General features: G+C 57.3%; 1 protein-coding gene across 5 annotated transcripts in view; it reads right to left on the bottom strand.

Annotated features, from left to right (window-relative positions):
- LOC111141919 (zinc finger and BTB domain containing 46) overlaps window positions 1-20,321 on the bottom strand; it is a 56,435-nt gene that overhangs the window by 7,474 nt on the left and 28,640 nt on the right. For all 5 annotated transcript variants that reach the window (XM_022494765.1, XM_022494764.1, XM_022494767.1 and 2 more), the window contains one exon: window positions 17,980-18,264. In XM_022494765.1, coding sequence (XP_022350473.1) covers window positions 17,980-18,264 — 285 coding nt within the window. The remainder of the gene's footprint in view (window positions 1-17,979; window positions 18,265-20,321) is intronic.

The following is a 20,321-nucleotide window of genomic DNA, read 5'->3' as shown; positions in this document are numbered from 1 at the left end:
CCAGAGTCCGGGCCCAGCCTGCAGCTCCGCTCAAGCCCACGGGCCGCTGGGGGCCAGGAGCCACGGGGCAGAGCTGGCCCCTCCAGGCACCCGCAGGCCGGCGGCACTTTTAGTGTCCGGAGAGAAGGTGCCATCTAAGCAGCTGGGGGCACAGCCGAGGGAGAGGCTCGGGCCAGCCCCCGATGTGCAGCAGGACCACCGAGTGGCCTCTGTCCCGGGTGTGACCCCTTCTGCCTGCATTTCAGGGAGTGACGCCCGGGCCCCAGAGGGGTCATCCTGTGACCTGCTCAAGCGCACGGCAGCGGCCGCATCCCATACCAGGACGCGGCCACACCCTCAGAGGCACCTTGCCCACACGCCAGGGCGTCTCCTAGTGGGGATCATGGGGGCTGGGGTCCCATGCATCAGACCCACTGTGCAGCGCCCCACCAAGCACGGGGCAGCTTATCCTGAGTGGTGCCCTCTGCGATGGGCACCCCAGACACCACAGTTAGCCGCTCTGGAACACACAGAGCCTCCACTCGTAACTCCATTAACCTCGAGGCCTGGACGCAGTCGTCCCAGACTTCACCAGGATCGCTGGGAGCGGCCAGGGCCTGGGATCTCACTTCCTGCCACACGAGGAGCCCGGTGGTGGACACCTGTCCAGATGCATTTTCCCAGGGCCCTCACGCTCTGCAGCCCAGATGGTACCCGGCCGGCTGCACATGGCACCAGCACCCCAAACACAGGCCAAAGGTCCCCACAGTCACGAACACTGGCCAAGGCCAAAGGCAGGCTGCTGGAATGAACCCCAGGAGGGGTGCGGACACCATCAGCCCAGCGGTCGTCCACTGGGTCCTCCGAACCCTACCAAATGTCCAAGTGTGGCAGGCTCTGGCCACAGTCACCACTGCCCCTGGAGGTGCCCAGGCAGCAGATAAGAAAACAAATGCCCCAGAGTGACACAGCCCAAGACAGCGGGACCCAGCAAAGCTGAGGTGACTCAGAGCCTGGGTCCCTCTTGCAGGAGGAAGCAGCCAATCTACTGGAAGGATGACCACCTGTCCCCACAACCATGGGCTGCCCACCATGCCACCCAGTAGCAGGGGCCCTCACTGCCATCTCCATGAGCCATGCCCATGGCCCCGAGACCCATTCTGCTGTTCACGCCCCAGCCATGGGCATGTCCGCGCCGAAACGACAGCAAGAGGGGTGCAGAGTGGCAGGAAGCACACTGGCTCCCGGGCTCCCTGTGCCGAGCTGGCCCTCACTGCTGCACCTCTGCCCCTAACACACGCCTGCTTCAGTGTGTGGAAACACTGTGTTGCTCTCTCTGCTCTACGCTCAACGTGGGGCTCGAACTCACAACCCTGAGATCAAGAGTTGCACACTGCACCACTGAGCCAGCTGGACGCCCCAGAGCAGTCTCCAACTTTTTTTTAAAGTGTTTCTTGCACGAACCCTTAAAGGGTATCTAAATATGCAAGCATCCCGGATTTCTTTCATTTCCACGGGCGGTGGTGCGAGCCCGTCCTCCTACCGGGTGCCTAGAGCTCCAGGCCCTGGTGTGAGAGTTGGTCCTCACAGGACACCCTTCCAGGATGACCTCTAGGCATCCTCAGGCCACCACGGCCCCAACACTAGGCTGTGTGGACTTGATCACAGCTCACAACCGACACCACTGCCTGGAGCCTGGCTGCCCGCTCGCCTCGTGGTCTCCGTGCCCATAAGAGGGACGCTGCATCCCCCCAACACCTCTCTCAGAAATCTGTCCTGGCCAAGGCAGTACAGCATTTGCTCACAATCAGAAGCTCTGACCATGCGTTTGCTGGCACCGGGGCGCGTGTGCGTGTGTGTGGCGGGAGCTGGGGGCGGGACGGATGCTGCAGCTGTGCCGTGGGGAAGACAGCAAAACCAGAAGGCCGCAGGGGGCACAGAAGGCACGTGGCAGCCCACGTGCGCCCCGCGTCCCGGCCACGAGGACCACCTTAGCTAACAGCTCAGCGTCTGACCTCGAGTCTCCTTTCTACACACAAACAGGTTCTAGATCGCAGACTGGAACGGTGACGTACAGTCACGCAGGCCACAATTCTGCTAACATGCGGTGGGCGGCTGTCCATGCCGCCATTTCAGCGACGGCCCGCACGGGTCTGGGGCCCTCACTGACCTAGCAGAGACCTTCCTGTGGGACGTCCACGCCACACCCGCCGCTCGGCCCCCGCGCACGAGTCCATGAGCTCCCCGACGGGCGCACCTCTCCTCGCCTCCTGCACGCACAGCCTGAGAAGAGGCACGGGCCGTCTTGTCTGCTGCCCTCAGCCGAGGTGCAGGGAGGACCCCTGAAGCCACACAGGTGTGACGGACATCGGTCCCCGCTGTCATCGTACACGCTCTGCAAGCCTGGCCTCTGGGCTGGAGGAGAGAGCTGCAGGAGTTTCTGGGGTTTCCGTGCAGCCAGAGGGGAGCTGCCCTTCCTAAAGGAGGGCCTCGAGCCAGGGGGAGCTCAGGCTGCGGCCCCCGGAGCAGGGCTCCAGCACCCCCACAGCGGGACCGAGTCAGGGAAGCCGCGCAGCCCGCACACCCGATGCAGCTGGGCCGGCCCGCAGACCAGGCCTGCCAGGGCCCGCCCCCTTGGCTCTGCACCTTCGGTCCTCCTCAGGGGTTCTCCAAGGCCCCGTGATCCCACTTTTCATCTTACACCAAATAAAGCAAAGGCACCACCCACTCTGGGATGGAGGGGAGAAGAGGAAGTGAACTCTTACCTTATTTTATTTAAAGCAACCTTTTTTGAGAATATTTGTTCATGGCCTCTATTCTGCCTCTATAAACGTGCAAGTTAAAATGCCGAATTATGTATTCTAGCCTTCTGTACTCAGCAACTTGGACTTACACGTGAAAAAGAACTGATTTCTGTGCAGAAGTGCTGCATTTTTTCCCTAGAAAAACAACGGAGAATGCACAGGCATGAGTGTGGCTGTTTGTTAGGGACCCTCCCTGGCTGGGAAGAGAGCCCGCACAGGGCTCCAGACACTAAAAATGCACACTTTCTGAAGCAAAGATGACAATGTTGGCTTTTTCTTATTATGTTAGTTTCCTGCCTCCACTGGAACACCAGGAGCGGGACAGTCGAAGGTACCACAGAGCTACCTGTCTGTAGCTGGGGAGCCAGAGTCTGGGACCCAGGTGTCGCAGGGCTGTGCCCCCTCTGGAGGCTCCAGGGAGGGTCCTTTCTGCCCCTTCCAGCTCCTGAGGGTCCAGGTGTGCTGGACTTGTGGCCACATCTTCCTATCTCCGCCTCCTTCGTGTGGCTTCTCCGTGTCTGGGTCTCTCCTCTTCTGTCTCTTATAAGGACACTTGTCATTGGATTTAGGTCCAACTTGGATATTCCAAGATGTAGTTATATCTGCAAAGATCCTTCTATCCACATAGGGTCACATCCACAGGTTCCGAGGGTTAGGACGCGGACGCAGCTCTGGCATGGGGGACACCATTCCACCACCTCCGGGAACGAACAGCACTGTGAGCACTAAGGGAATTTTCACTGGCTGTCGTGATCGAAACAACTTCTTCTTGGAAAGAACCTAACACTTCCAGAACCTGTGACTTACAGTCTGTGTGTGTTCGGAAAACTTGCCACAGCTCACGGTTTTCTTCTCATGAACGCTGAGAGAGCCTGAGAAGGTCAACGGTGACAGCGTCATTGAAATGATGGAAAAGCATAAATCCCGTCCAACCGAAGCAGACGCTCGCGGCCGCTCTGTCTGAACCGGAAGCCCTCCCTGAGACCTAGCGCTCCGGGGCGCACAGGAAGCTTATGACCAAGAAGCAGGTTCCGATGCCGCACCAGACTCCGCAGAGCAAGGAGCCCAGTGACACCTGACTCCAGTGTTGCAGAAATGCATCTGTAGGACGCCTGCTCGGCAGCCGCCACCTGTCCTTGACCCCCCACCCCGCCCTGCAGCCCCTCAGGAGGGTCGAACCCACCGGACAAGCGAACACTCCAGAACCATTTCATGATCACCTCAAAGCCTCCAGGGAACCGCTGGCGATGCAGACGGGATCTGCGGACGGCTACATGAGGCGGTTTCTCCAGAAGGGCACACGAGTCTTCCCTCACGACCATCGCATTTTCACTCGGCTTCTGACTGTAATTTTCAAACACTGCACTTCAAGTGCATTTCAGAAACAGGTCCAAACAGGAACCCCACTTCGTTTTTCTGATAATAAGTTTATTAACTTATAAGCTGCCAATTATTTTGTGTTAGAACATAGCGAAGCTCCGATGTGTCCAAACTACTTTTGAAAGGTTTTCTAACCCTACAGGAAGTGCATACCGCTGACTTACGTGTGCCAGACATCCGCGTTGGGACCTCGCATTTGTGGGATCACACACTCAGGTTCAGCCTTATTCACTAGCAGAGTCAGCGAAAGTCACCGCGCGGCTGTCTGGAGCAGCGGCTTGCTCTCGCTTGTGGCTGTGCTGTATTCCATGGTACGACGCCAACCCCCCGCCCCGCCGCGTGCGCCGAGGGGCACCCGACCTCATGGACCGTGGTGCTCGGACGGCTCCCAGACACGTCTTCTGCTGAGCAGGCTCTGATTCCTCTTGGGCATACGCCTAAGAGAGGACTATCTGGGCCACAGGGCACTTGCAAGTTCCATTTCAGCAGACGGGGCCAGGCAGTGTTTCACGTGGCTGCATCAGTCTATGTCCCCTCCAGCAGCGCACGAGCGTCCCAGGGGCTGTGTACTGCAGAGGCCTGGCTCGGGCGGTCTGCGGGTCTCTGTCCTCCGGCCTGACGCACACCGCGAGGCTGTCATCTGCATGTCCCACCCACAGAAGGCACCAAGCCCACTGGTAACGAGCTCGCTCAGGTCTCTTCCTTGATTTACTAAGCTACCTCTTTCTTAGATGTTTCTAAAGTTTTTTTTTTTTTTTTAAAGATTTTATTTATTTATTTGACAGACAGAAATCACAAGCAGGCAGAGAGAGAGAGGAGGAAGCAGGCTCCCCGCTGAGCAGAGAGCCCGATGCGGGGCTCGATCCCAGGACCCTGGGATCATGACCTGAGCCGAAGGCAGCAGCTTAACCCACTGAGCCACCCAGGTGCCCCTGTTTCTAAAGTTTTATGTATTCTGAATATGAATCTTTTGTCAGATATACTTATTGCAAACATTTTCTCCAGCCTCTGACTGGTCCTTTTACTCTCTGAACAGCATCTTTAGTGGAAAATTTCGTGATTTTCACCATGTCCACTTAGACGAGTGCTTTTTATGGGCTCCTTGAAAACCACCGCCGTGATCATGAAGCTATTGTCCTCGGTCTTCCTCTCTGAAACCATACACTTTCTATAATTAGGCTTCTGATGCATCCCAAATTAATCTTTGTGCTTGGTGTGAGTTGGAAGTCAAGATTCGTTTTTCTCAACATCCAGAGCACTCAGGATCACATACTGAAAAGACTGTCCGGCCTTGGGGCACAGCCGAGGCGCCTCCGCCCAGGCCAGGGGTCAGACCGTGTGGTCTGTGCAGACTGTGCCTGCGGTAGGCTCCCTGGTGGTTCCACCACTCGGTGGACAGCCTCTTCCGCCAGCCTCTTCCGCCAGCCTCTTCCCCGCTGCCTGTGACAGCCACGCCTTTCCTCAAGCCTCCCGATGCTTGCACATTGGGGCCCCGGGACCGCCCCTTGCGGGCTTGGCCATTTCCAAGAGAACTGTGTGCCTTTCACAGGCAAACCAACTATCACGTCGCCTTACTCACCCCAGCACCAGACAACCCGGGTGGTCCCTGTCCTTTGAGCACTAAGCCACCCTAAGCCAGCTTGCTCTGGACCAGCCGAGTGGTCCCTTTGGTCCCAAGGAGGCCACAGTCAGTCCCAAGGGCTCCCGGGGGAGCCCTACGTGCTGCCTTACACCCCCTTCGGCTCCCAGTCCGACCGTGTTTTAAGGAATTGGCCCATTTCCCCCAGCTTGTCAAATGTGTTGATCTAAATTGTTCACAATATTTTCTTATTATTGCTCTAATACCTATAGGATCTTAGTGGTGATCTCCTCTTCATACCTTTTATGTACAATTAGCACAGTCTTCTGTTCATGCTGGTCACGTCTGACACAAACTTGTGAGTTTTATTAACCTGTACGGCTTTCTCTACTGTTCTACCCACGTCTGCCTCCACTTCGCTGACATGCCCTCTTTTGCGCACTCCCGTTTACTCTGGGTTTAATTTGCTCTCCCTTTTCTCATTCCTTGACCCAAAATTAGACTAAGTGCAGCTCCGGGCACAAGGCCCCTTGCCCATTTCACCTGCGTCCTGCGGGTCCCGATGGGCTCTCTCGTCACACCACTCAGTGGAAAATATTCTGCCATCTCCGCTGTGACTTCTTTGACTCGAGCATTACTTAAAAGTATGTTGTTCGATTTCCAAACGTTTGGGGGATATTCCAGTATCTTTTTGCTGCTGATCTGTAGAGAATTATGTCAGCCGACTCAGAGAAGACGCGGACTCCACTGAGACCCATCTGCCCTGTCGGCGCCTCACCAGCACCTGGAGATTCTGCGTCAATTTCAGATTAGTTACATTGTTACAGGTCAGCACCTGCCGAACACAGGTGGGAAATATCCCCGCAAAGTAGCAAGTTGAACCCAGTGATCTAGGAAAAGAGTGATCCCATGTGACCAGATGGAGTTACTACAGAAATTTGGGGCTCATTTAATATCTGGAAGCCGCTCACATCATCTCTGTCCTCACTGTTACTCGTCCACTGGCCCATCAATTACGGAGGAAATGTGTCCAAAGTCTCCCACTGGGACGTGAATTCATCTTTCTCCTTTGACTGCGGCCAACTTTCACATCATACATTTTAAAATTAGGCATGCACATTTAGGCCTGTTCCATCTCCCCCAGAACTGACCCCTTTACCATTACATGAGGTCCCTTGAGTAATAATTCTTCAGTTTACATTGATGTTAAGATTAAAGACTTCCTTTAGGGGTTTCCTTGGTTTACCTTTTTCTTTTTAAGATTTTTTATTCATTTGAGAGAGAGAGCATGATCAGGGGCAGCGGGAGGCAGAGGGAGAAGCAGACTCCCCGCTGAGCAGGGAGCCTGGCGTGGGGCTCAGGCTGGATGCCAGGACCCCAGGATCATGACCTGAGCCAAAGGCAGACACTTCACCCACTGAGCCACCCAGCCGTCCTTCCTTGGCTTATCTTATTATCTTTTTGCTTTAACACTTTCTGGGTTCTTATCTGTGAATTACATCACCTACAAACAGTGAACTTTTTTCACACAAATTTTTTCATCTTTTTATTGGAATGTTCAATCAATGTAGCCACGTGAAGTCTACCATCTTAATATGTTTTTGTTTTGTCCTTTACTCCTCCCTGCGTGCCTTATCTCTAATGAGTCAAATGCTGTCCGTCTTTTTCTCTTCATAAGCCTCGGAGTTGTGCTTTACTATTTCTGCCATTATCACATGACTTCACGAAGAATGCCAGAGCCTTCAGCAGTCAAGTTCACCCGTCCCAGACCCTTTGTGCCGTCCGCATCTTGTGTTACACCCTGGTTTCTGTTAAAAACCCCACAAGAGCCTCGTTTTCAGCGATCGAGATGCTTCCCGTCACACGCACGCACGGCCACTGCTGCTGTCTCGCGAGGGCTGGCGAGGCTGGCTTCCGCGCTTGGTGGCGGGGGTGGGGTGCGTGTGGTTGGTCCGTGTGAATGACAGTGTCTCCACTCAGCCCCTCTATGAACAACACCGTGGCAGGTGTGTGGCCTCCCTGGCCCTCTGCTCAAGACTGTCATCAGCCTGGCTCCCGGCGAAGCAGTGTCAGCCCTTGCTGGCTGCTTTGAAGACTTCCTTCTGTCCCTGGCTTCCAGTAGTTTGACAGTCCGGTCTGCAGACACCGTTTTCTGTCTGGCGCTCATTCTGCTCCAAGTCTCCGCAGCTTCTCGAACCTGTTGGCCGGTGACTTCCATCGGCTCCGGCAAACGAACTGCTCTCTTTGGGTGCTGTCCTGCTCTGTTTCTGCCTTTCTCCATTGAAAATCCAATTACACACGTGTTACACACTTTCACCCTGTATCATGTGTCTCTTTGCTTTTTCCCCATTCTTTTGTTTTCTTCCTCTTTTAAAAAAAATATTTTATTAAAAAATATTTTATTTACTTATTTGACAGAGTGAGCGGCAGAGGGAGAAGCAGGCTCCCCACCGAGCTGGGAGCCGGTTGCAGGATCTGATTCCAGGACTCCGGTATCATGACCTCAGCTGAAGGCAGATGCTTGTTGACCGAAGCACCCAGGTGTCCCCTCTTTTGTTTCTTTCCCTACAAGCTTCAGCATGGACATTTCCCAAGCTTCCAGTTCACTAACCCTGTCGTAGGTCGTGTCCAGACTGCTATTCGACTATGCAATGAATTCTTAATTTCAGACATTTTATTTTCATTTCCAGAATGTTCCGAACGTTGTCAGTACGGGGTGTCTTCCCGTCTGCTTTTGCAGCTGGGACTTGAGTCAGGGGACTCTGTTTCCGTGAGGCGCAGACTGTGGCAAGGCCAGCGGGGCACTTCCTGGGCTGTCCCTCTTCCTTGGTCTCACTGTTGCTGTCCCTCCTGCTGAGCAGACCGACTTGGGAGCACTAACCTTTGCCCTGTGGGGCTCCATGTTAGCTGCTGTCGGGGCTGCTCTAATCTGGTTTTGGTCTTACTCTGAGGAAGAGTCTTTCACATCAAGGTGTGACCCCTCCAGGGTCTCCGCTGAAAGCCCAAGGTGCCTCCCTTGTTCTGTTGGGTTTTTTTCTTTTTTAAGTTTTATTTACTTACATAATCTCTACAGCAAACGTGGGGCTGGAACTCATGACCCCAAGAGGAACAGTCACACACTCCTCTGACCGGGGTGACCGGTGGCTCCCCTGGGCTGTCTCCATTGTCTCCTTGACCCTCCCTGGGCTTGCTCGGTCCCTCCTGTGTCCCAGAGCCACACCACTGTGCATATCTGCTCCGCTCCCCTAAGTGGCAGTCCTGTTTCACTGGGATTCTGGGTGTTGCTCAGTGTAAGGCTCAGAAGCTGAGAGAGCTTGTGTGCAGACGTGGGGACTCTGACTCCGTGGCTTCCTGCTTTTTGAGATTTGCTCCTCCAGTCCCAGCTATCCTGGGTGCCCTGAAGGACCCCCTCCATCTCCTTGCCATAGAGCACCCTGCTCCAGTGCTTGGGAAACGGGCCAGAAACGAATCTGGACGGAAAGCACAGCCCTTCAAGTCCCACCTGTGCTGGTCAGTCTCCAGGGTGTGTGTGCGTGCGTTGGCCGGATTCTCAAACAGATTTTGCCTGGACAGCAAGCCCAGTACAAGCTGTCACAGCTGAAACTAGAAGTTCACATTTTCTTCAAGTGTTTTCTTTAAAATAAATCAATGCCTTTGCCCTAGCACTGGAGTTCTGTGCAAAAGGCCAAGACCGATAAGAAGCAACACCAGATTATAGATTTCAAGTTTGGGGTTTGTTTCTGGAGGCAAGGGCTGGTAAACACGACACCAGCGTGGGGCTTGAACTCACGGCCCCAGGATCAAGAGTCGTGTGCTCACCGACAGAGCCAGCCGGGCGCCCCCAGAGCCTCTATTTTAACTGCAACCTAAATCATTAAGTAGTAGCCCCCGGTGGGCGGAGGTCTCCATGCCTAGCCACGGCGCGACCCTGGCATCTCTCCTCTCCACCGCGTGAACGTGGCAGGGACGCCCAGCGGCCCAGAGTGAACAGTTGTGCCGCACTATGCCGGCAAGCACACCCAGGTGAGAGCTTTCACTGCTGAAGTTCTCTGTGTTCAGAGCAACTGATGTTACCTATTGATAAGTCTTTCTAAAAAACTCTTTGGAATCAATCATGAGCCGCATTTCAGTGAGAAATTCAATGAAATGTAACAGCTGAAGTGTGCACGTGCACCTGCTGAGAACCCCACGGCCGACGGCCGCGCAGCACTACGGGCACAAGGTCGGACGTCAGGACAGTCAGACAGCTCTCCCTTCTAAATCGGGTCTTGTGCCCTGACCACTGGACTGTCTACTATAACCTACTTCCTTATTTTTTCTTTTTACAAACTTATTTCTTTCAGGTATTATGGATCCTGTCGGAAATGTCTTAATTGTTTCAACATTTTAAAGATTTTTTTAAAAGATTTTATTTACTTATTTGACAGAGAGAGACATCACAAGTAGGCAGAGAAGCAGGCATAGGGGGAGTGGGAACAGGCTCCCCGCTGAGCAGAGAGCCTGACGCGGGGCTCGACCCCAGGACCCTGAGATGATCATGACCCGAGCCAAAGGCAGAGGCTTAACCCATTGAGCCACCCAGGCGCCCCAAATATTTTTTTTTATTTATAAGTTATCTCCATAGCCAAAGTGGGGCTTGAACTCACAACCCCGCCATCAAGAATGGCCAGCTCCACCGACTGAGCCAGCAGGTGCTACAACTGTCTTAAAACTGTAACAAAAGCCTTTCAGTACGACAGCACAGACAGACCCCCGTGCAGGTGCCCCTGTGAGCCGCTGGTCCATGCTGTCCACCCCAGGGAAAAGTCAGCTGAGCAAATAAAAGGAAAACAGCCACAGAGCCTCCGTGTCCCCACCCAGTGGACTCGGAATGTAGACGTCGACACAGGCCACTTCTGCCACAGGGTGTCCACACTTCGACATAACATGCCTGGGACCTCCCAGCTCCAAGACCCCATCAGGACAGTAGAGAGTAGACGGGGACTTCCATAAAGCCATGAGGCACTGATCTCTGGGAAGGGTCACCTGCCTGGTCACCTTGACCTCGACTGGTCCTTTACCACTTTGACAATAAGTCTCTCAGCCTCTCTGGAAACCTGGCTCTTTGGAACTTCTGTCTTTGGAACTTCCTCAGTGAAGGAAGTAGGCCCGGTAGGGGCAGCCGAGGCTGCTCCCAGACTCCGCCCAGACACAGCCATGGTTGCGACGCGGCCTGGAGGGGTTGGGGGGCTGCCTGTCTCCTTCCCGGGAAACCGCGTGCTGCTCGAGAAACGGGAGCTTCTGCGTCCTGGACCGTCCCCCGCCCCCCACGACCACCTGCTCGGTGTACAGAGGCAGATGCAGAACCCAAGGCGTCCGGCGACGGTGAACAAGAGCAAACACAAGGAGCTCTTTCCAGAAAGAAGCGTCGTTTCAGCAGCTCAGCTCCCGGGGCCGTCTCCCCGGAGAGATGCCGGGCGACACGCGCACCGAGAACACCGTGGCTGGGCTTCGTCATGGGTATTTCTGGACCTCAAGGGGTCAGAGCCACTTGGTTCCTTTTTCAAGGGATGGGGGCCTGCTCTTCTGCCCCCATAGCTGGCAATCCTACACGACCCCAGTGACCCCAAGCCCTCGCCGGGAGGCTGGAGACACACTTGTGCCGCCGGCTCCACCCGAAAGGCCTCCACCCGGCTGCTGGTGGCGGAGCCAGGAAGTCTCAGCTTCAAGGCCCCACACGGACACCTGGTCCCAACCCTGCAGCTGCCCCCGTCCTGACGTGGTTTCACCGTCACCCAGTGGCCACCAACGCAGGCCACCAACCAGGCCTGGCCGCAGCAGAGAGGCGCGTGGGAACGTCTGCTCCATGCAGAATGGGGTCCGGTCAAGTCTGTCCAGCCTCAATGCTATCCTATGCAGAGGCACCGGGGTCCATAGGGTGCTTCTCTCGTGGCTTCTGAGCTGACTTCATGGAAAGGCTGTCGGAGCTTGGGGTGAGCCCAGCAGGCCTTGGGGGGGGGCACTGGTCATGCGGGGAGATGGAAGAAGGCCCCAGGCATCCGGGGCAGGCCCGCGGCCCCCACACAGACCCTCCCGGGTGACAGTCAGGGCCAACTCCAGAGGAGGCCTCGCTGCTGAGCCCAGGGCTCCAGGCATCAAGGGCATCGATCTCGAACCAGAGAGACAAGTTACAGGTGCTCGGGTGTGACGACACCACCTCGTGCCAGGCCCCTGCCTGTTGCCATGAGGACCACGAGGGCATCTGGAAGGAAGGCTCCCACTGATTCTCAACGGACAGACGCTCAAAGGGAAAATCCTCTTCGTTAACAGAACACAGCGGCCCCCACAAACCACCTTGCTGAGAAAGACCGCAGAGGAATCATTTACTTAATTTCAAAACCCGAAACATGTGGTTAGGCTCTTCTCAAAGATTTCTTTTTCTTCAGGGAGACAAACGAAACTAACAGACCTTTTTTTATATACAACCCCTCCGCCCCGAGGAACAGAGGACAGCTTATTCTGTGTGACCTTCCTGGGGTCCCAGAGCTCCCCGAGTCCGTGCTGGTCACGCAAACACCCAGTCCCGCCAGCAAAGCCGCCTCAGGACCAGCGTGCGCCACTGACTTTAACCGCCGTGGCCTGAGCCGAATATCTTTCCACGAGGGGCAGACGTTCCCCAAGAACCCTCCTCCTTCGGTGGAAAAGGGCACTTGTGCTTAACTTTGCTCAAATATGTGTTTCTACTCCACAAGCATGGAGAATGGGAAGCACGGCAGCGGGCGGGGACGGACGGCAGGTGTGCTGCGGTGGGCACGGCTGTCATCCGAAGACAGCACCACGCTACCTGTCGCTGATGCTACGTATTCATAGGTGACACCTGTGTACACGCGTGGGCGGCTTCAGTCTACGTGACCAGAGTCACTGCTGCAGAGCTGGGCGTGCCTCGCCCGGTGGAGCTGAGCCAGCAGGACAGAGTGGAACAGCGGCTTCCAGCACAGAAACTCCTTACCAGCCCCTGAGCACAGCCTGGCATACACGGACACGCCAGGGACATACCAGGGATGCACGTGAGCGCACGCGGAGTTCAGGGCACACACGTGCCACACGGGCAGCCGACGCCGGGGGACGTGGCGGCCCCCTCCCAACTTACCTGGGCCGGGGGGTGCGGTGCTGTCCTGGGATCAGTCTGGCCATTCACCAGAGCGGGCATCCCGGGCTCTGAGTGGAGGGCGGAGGCGCCCGAGGGAGGGGCTTCTGCTCTGCCATCAGCATCCCCCCAGGAGGACTGGGGCTGGTGCCAGGCCCTGGGAACACAGGAAGAGAGTCTCAGCGCGTGAGCGCACGCCGCCGGTGGGCTTGCTCCCGAGTCCCAGAAGCGGCCGCACGGTCTTGCTGTTGCGCGCACGGAGCGCTCTGGGTCTTGCTGGGCGTCCGTCTGGGTGTCCGTCTGGGCGTTTCTATCAGCTCAGCAACCCCGACAGCAGGGTCTCCGCACGCGGCTTGCTTGGGGTGGAGTCTCTCTCCCAGAAGCGAAATGATTACGACAGAGGGTTGCACCCCAGGAAGTCAGCACACGCGGGCAGAACACAGGCACACGCACACTGCGGCCTGGAGAAGCCATCTTCTGGAAACCACTCCAAGGTGTGTTGCGCTGGCCATCTACCTAGAAGCTAGTGGCATCGTCCAAAATTCCAGCGTCGATTCAGAATCAAGGACAGGTCCTTGGCTCCTGTTTCATACCCGGTGAGGACTCCTCTCTAAGCCACAGCCAGGACAGAAACCAGCTCGGCAGTGGCCCGCAAAGTGCTCCTGGACATCTGGGCAGCCCGTGGACACAAGGGTTGGGAAGGGACGGCACGGCCTGGTGGCAGCCCCTGGTCCTGTGCAGGGAGCCCCCACCGCTGCTCCCCCAGGACCTTTCCGGTGTCCCCTCCCTGGAGGAGCAGGAGGGAACTTGGCCCATCCTTCCACTCAGACGGGTCAGCACCAGCTCTAACTCGGAGGGGGAGACCCCAAGCTCTTTCTCAGAAGCAGCATCTACCAGTCAAACGGCGACAATCACCAGGGACGACGCTTCTCAGGTCGGAGTCACCTCAGCTGTTGGAAGGACGTGGCAGCTTTACGAGACACTCATCCTCCCGGACCCACGTCGAGCTGGCCTCCTTCCCTCCAGCGGTTCCAGGAAATCAAGCAGCAACCCATGGGTGCCAGACGTTCCGCCGGGTCCGAGAAGGCGACGCCCAAGTCCAGGCCCCCCAGACCCCGGCTCGCTCACAAATACAACTTGTAACCCAGAACCGCGCCTCAGCCAGTCAGAGTTTCTCACAGTTTCTAGTCCATAAACGGTGACTCTGAACAGGCAGGGGCTCGCCTACCACTGAACACGTAATGGAAGTAAGAGAATCAAGTTCAGTTCACACAGAAAGCATGCAAGGTTCTTTAACCAGGTAAAGGCCGCAGGTCTAGAAAGAAACCATCTGCTGAAGCCAACAGCCAAGCCCCTGTGATCAGACCCCCGAGACCTTCCCTGGAAGGTTCCAGACTGTCCCGAGAGGTGGGTCCTGGTGGCTCGTCACAGCTCCAGCACTGCCTGCACATTTAAGGGTCCCCTGACTTTAAACACCTGGAACCATCATCCTGTTCTTGTGCAAAACCGCCGCGAGCAGACCATGTTTGTGGCCCACAGCGCTCCCCCTCTTGGGAAGACCAGACAGAATCGCCAGGGGCCTTGGGAGCCCCACACAGCGCCTCCTGGGCTGGGGCTGCTTCCCGTTAAACATCACACCTGGCCCCCGTTTTTCCAATGACGAGCCCATGCCTGCTGAGATGTGGACCCAACATCCAGCATTAACAACCAGCTCAAGGCACCTGCAGCTGGGGGACCAAGTCCAGCTGCCTGGCACTGCCCACCCTCACCCCCGGGGTCTAGGGATGCCCGACAGCACCGCACAGGCCCCACCTCCTTCCCAAGCCACTGCGGAGGGAACACAGAGGCCCCTGTGCCCGCCTGAGCAGAGGGCCGGCCCCCTGCTGTTGGAGCCTGGGGCGTCCGCACTCGGTGGGACGCTTGGTGGCCATGGTGACCTTGCCGGCTTGCTCTCAGCGCCTTTTCAGATGTGCCGTGGAGCCCTCCCACACACACACACAGTCTCCCGTCCATGGGCCGGCAATGCCAGCCGCTGCGCAGGGTGCCCGGGGGGCTTGGGCAAGCCGGCGGTGGAGCACGAGCACGAGGGGCCCCATCCCAACAAAGCGGGTGAGCCCTTGGTGGGCAGCGAGGGCAGAAACATGTGACCACGTCGCTGCCACACCATGCTCAGGGGACACTTGCTCCTGCAGGCGAGGGCGCGCCCGGAAACCAGCAGCGGTGGCGGAGGGGCGACCGACACGGGCTTCTGCCCGTCCTGACACTTCGCCATGAACGCCTAGAGAAACTGCACCTGTAAACAGGCAGCATGGGGCAGACAGACAGACGGACAGCAAACGAAGTTGCCTCGGCTCCCTCTCGCAATCTCGCGGCACATAGCGGTGGCTCGGGCCATGCAGCTAATCCTGGTGCCCTTCGCAGGGACACACGTCTCCAAACCAGGTGCCCAGAAAGGCTGCCACAGCCACGTTTCAACCATAGCCTCTGTCTGCTGACTCTGCCAGGCTGCCCACCAGGGATGGGGGCTAGCCACGATGCAGGCTGACCACAACGTTTGGGGAAACAAAGTTTTTATCTGGGTATCTTCATTCCTCGTTTTAGTATATACCTGGAAACAGACAGAACTGACTTAGGATGTCAGAAAATAATATTTTAAAATAACCCATTTTCTCACCAAGTTCTCCAGTCCCTCTGCCTCTGGTAGGTTCTTACCAAAAAAAATGGGGGAAGTTAGAATATTAAAAGCAAGGAGATTAAGGGGTGCCTAGGTGGCTCAGTCATTAAGCGTCTGCCTTTGGCTCAGGTCATGATTCTGGGGTCCTAGGATTGAGCCCCGCACCAGGCTCCCTACTCAGCCAGACGCCTGCTTCTCTCTCTCCCTCTGCCTCTCCCCTGCTTGTGTTCCCTCTCGTGCTCTCTCTCTGTCAAATAAATAAATAAAATCTTGGGAAAAAAAAAAAAGCAAGGAGATTAAAACATAACAGAAATAACAAAATACCAAAACCCACCAGGTGACTTCACGAGGAATTAGTCACAGACGCACTAAAAATAAACGAGAAGGCTCTCCCTGCTCCCTCCAAACGCGGAAGAGTCTGGCAATCACGCTTCCACAGCATGCCCGGGGTAGGCGCTGGGGTTCAGCCCCGTGTCGAGATGTATTCATCGTGCCGGGTGACCCACATGCGAGGAGGGAGCTCACGGACAAAAGCCCATCCAGGAGATCTGTGCCCAGGGACTTCACTGAGGTGTGGGACCTGCTGCAGGGGGGCCAGGGGGCCTGGGGAGGGCCGGGCCCAGACAGAGCGGTCCAGCGAGGGTGCCCGGGGTCCAGACCGGGTCTGGCATAGTTCCCAGCACAGATGCACCACAGGCCTTTCGCACCAGCCCACATGGAAGGCAAAGGCCAGCAGACCAGAAGACAAGTGAAAAGCATTGAAAATCACCCTTCAGGGGCGCCTGGGTGGCTCAGTGGGTTAAGCCTCTGCCTTCGGCTCAGGTCATGATCCCAGGGTCCTGGGATCGAGCCCCACATCGGGCTCTCTGCTTGGCAGGAAGCCTGCTTCTCTTCCTCTCTCTCTGCCTGCCTCTCTGCCTACTTGTGATCTCTGTCAAATGAATAAATAGAATATTAAAAAAAAAAAAGAAAAGAAAAGAAAATCACCCTTCATCCCAAAGTCACCCTTGACGGCAGAGGTGGGCACCGGTCTATCCCGCAGCCCGTGATGCATGGTGCTCCCACGTGCGTTCGGCGTGTTATGGGGGACTGAACAAGCGGGCCCCCGCCTCTCCACACAGCCACAAATTCCCAGTGGTGTCCATACGGGCACCCCGCAGGAGAGCACAGAAGCTGCCTGCCAGCCCCCCAGAGCCCCGGGTTCACGGCAGCCCATTAGCCCCGGCTGGCTGGTGGCACAAGCTCAGTGGCGGCAGGCGGTGGGGGCAGAACCAGCACTTGGGGACAAGCGTTCGAGGGTTCACAGACACCAGTTTGTCCTAAACCCCCAACAGCTGCGGGATGCATTGTTCAGCTGGGGCAACGCGGCCCCAACACATCTCTGAAGGCCCGAGCCGGGCAGCCCGTCCGCGAGGTGCTCCGCGTGGGGCCTGACTTCACAGCTGAGCCCTGGGAACTGCGCACGGCGTCCAGGCTGCTCGGGCCGCGGCCGGGCTCTTGAGGACGTGCAGGAAATGAAGGAACAGAAGCACTGGTCCCACCCGTGTCTCTACTAGCCACGAGCAAACTGTGTCACTCCGACACTGAAATTTAGGGGCTCGCAGTGCTCATGGAAATACACTTGCAAGAAAACTGCCGTTGTTGTCTTTAATCAGAGTGAGACGAAAGCAGAGAAGCCCTTCGAAGCCTGTAGCACGGGAGCCTCGCTTCCTCCAGTGGGGGTCAGGGTACCACCGCGGCCACAGCGGCTGCCGCGACCGCACGCTCGCACCCGCGGGGCCCTGGCGCCTCGCTCCCTCCAGCGCCCGCGGGGAGCAGCCAGCGAACAGCGCGCGTCTCCGGGGATGGCGGTCCAGGCGCGAGCCGGGCGAGGTCTTCAGAGCGTCCGGCCTGCGCTCAGCTGGGGCCCTGCGGGCTCCCGGGCCCTCCAATGCCCTTGTGTGTCGTGAGGGGCAGAAAGCCGGGGTGGGGGGCGCTGGGCGGCTGCTTGTACCTCTGGCCGCTTCTCAGTCAGTCTGTCATCGGCTCCCGCAAACCGGGGTTGGCCGGGAGCCAGGCGAGACTCCGCCGGAGACAGGGGCTGGTGGCGGCAGGAGCCCGTGCAGACAAAGCAAGGACGCGCCCCTCGCTCCCGCAGCGGGGTGGGGGGGTGGTGACGGGCGCGGAGGCGGGCGAGGGCCAGCAGAGGGAGCCCGCGCCTGTCCCTTCGCACAGAGGCCCTGTCCCTCCTTCCCGACTCTTGTGCCCTGCATGCCTGAGCTTGACGAGGTTTCCGGTTCAGATGCCTGATTTCGGGCGAGTGCCTTAAGCACTCACTGTGCGAGCCACACGTCAGCCGCCAGCCCCCATGAGCCACCTGCCACCTCCTGCCCTGGTCTGGCTCCCCACAGACCCCCCCACCAGCCCCCGCCGCTCCCGCTGCTCCCCAAGCACTTACGGGACAGGGAGTGGGTGCCTTTGGGCAGGTAGTCCAGCAGCAGGGAGCTGTCGTCCCCAAGCACGTCGGCCTTGAGGGACAGCAGGCTGTTCTTGCTCATGAGTGCTGCCCGCAGGTTGGCCACCGCGGTGGCCTGGTGCAGGGCTTCCTCTTTCTCCGGGGTCAGGGGCGGGCCCAGGTAGCTGGCTTCTCCTCCCAGGAGACCCTCGTCCATGTGGCTGAAGAGCTCAGCCCTCTCCCCGCGGCTGTCCGTGCCGCTGGCTTCCGTGACCGTCAAGTCCGCATCTGTGGGGGGAAAGCAGCAGGTCATTCTCGGACCCTCCATGGGGAAACCTCATCTAGGAGCAGCTGAGGTGACGAGCCTCCTGACCACCCGGTGTCCCGTCCTGCCCACCGACGCCCCTCCCCTGCCCCGGGACGGCCTCCGGTGGGGGCTCCACTCAGCATGATGGGGGCGCCCTCCCCCCACAGGAGGACGAGGACCTGCTCAGATCTCTGCTCTGGGCTGAGAGCCAGAGGCACAGCGCCCGCGGGACTTCTATCCCTCGGAGAAGCCTGACTCAAAATGGATCAACGACCAAAGAGAAGAGCTAAACCTACAAAACTCTTAGAAAGTCTGCCCGCTCTCAGCTTGGGCAGTGGGCTCTCAGACAGGACGCCGAAACCACCGGCCCCACAAGAGATAAGCTTGGTGGAAAGGAAACACGTCTCTGCCTCAAAGGCCCGCTCAAGACGAGGAGAAGAAGACAGGCTCAGTCGGGCCATGGGGGACACGAGACCTCAGGGTCCTGGGCTCAGCACTGGGTGTGGAGCTCACTTACAATGAAGGGAAGAGGGGCACCTGGGTGGCTCAGTTGTTAAGTGTCTGCCTTTGGCTTGGGTCATGATCTCAAGGTCCTGGGATCGAGCCCTACATCGGGCTCCCTGCTCGGTGGGAACCCTGCTTCTCCCCCTCCTTCTGCTTGGGTTCCCTCTCTCGCTGTGTCTCTTTCTGTCAAATAAATAAATAAAATCTTTTTAAAAAAATGAAGGAGAGAGGAAGAAGGAAGGGGGGAGGGGGAGAGAGCGGGGAGGGAGTGTGGAGGAAAGAAGGGAGGAGGGAGAAGAGAAGGGAGGAAGGGACGGAAAGGAGAGGGAAAGGAAAGGAAAGGAGAGAGAAGACCGCCCATAAAAATATCCGCAAATCATACATCCGATATGAAATCCTATTCGGAATATATAAAGAACACTCACAACTCACTAAAAAGAAAAATAACCTGGCTTTAAAATGGGCAAAGGACCTGAGAGATACTCATTCAGAGAAGACACAGAAATGACCAGTGAGCCATGTCCGACACCATCAGCCATCAAGGACACGCTCCTCGAACCCGTGAGAGGCCACTTCACACCCACCAGCGTGGCCAGAATCCACTGGACCAGGCAGACGCTCACAAGGGCGTCTTGTGGCGTCCTGATAAGGACATAAAGGCGCTGAAACCTCCTCTATTGTTGGTAGAACGTCCAGGGGTGCAGCTGCGGGGGACAGGGTGACGCGTCCTCGAGAGACCAGACACAGTGACCACCGTCCCCCTCAGAGGCGTTCGTGCCCAAGAACGGCGAACACACGGCGTATCCACACCAGGAAGAGGAACAACCCCAATGTCGGAGGACAGCGAGCAAGCAGGGTGGTCCGTCCTCGCCGGGGACTCTCACTCGCGTGGGAAGGAGTGAGTGTGGCCTTGCTACCACGTGGACGGAACCCAAGGCCCAGGCAGCTCCTGCAAAGGCTGCTCACCCTTCTTATGAATTGCACAGCAGCGTCCCGGACAGACGTCCAGGCAACCCTGTGCCTCCCTCACACAAACCACCCTTCGAATCCGAGTCCCAGCCTCGGGCCAAGCCTCGCGTGTGCGGGAGGTTCTGTCCAGGAGGCCGCCTGCCCGAGCCTCTCCTATGTTTACAAAAGTATCCAATCCCACGTCTGAAGAATGGGCTGAATTCCAAACACTCACTTGTGCGTCAGACGTGCACCGCACACTTGTGTTCAGGCTCACATGCGCTCGCTCATATACATATGTGTGCACAGGCTGTGCACAGGCCAGCACGGCTGCTCGCGGCACACACCACTTGCACACACATGTGCACACAGGCCGTACTTCCTCTGGACAGGAAGACCCTGCCCCTGAGAGAAAGGGACACCGCGTGAGAGCGGTCACACATGTATGTGGCAGCCAGAAAAAACCACACGCCAGGCACGGGGGCAAGGGCAAGGCGCTCGGGCTCCTGCCGATGCGACCTCCATGTGATACATGAGACAGACAGAGTCAACAATACCGACGTCTAACTGTCAACATAAACATACA

The sequence above is a fragment of the Enhydra lutris genome, unplaced genomic scaffold, assembly GCF_002288905.1.
Source record: "Enhydra lutris kenyoni isolate GAN:26980312 unplaced genomic scaffold, ASM228890v2 scaffoldscaffold6, whole genome shotgun sequence".
Classification (NCBI taxonomy): domain Eukaryota; kingdom Metazoa; phylum Chordata; class Mammalia; order Carnivora; family Mustelidae; genus Enhydra; species Enhydra lutris.
This window is presented reverse-complemented; position numbering and strand designations above follow the sequence as displayed.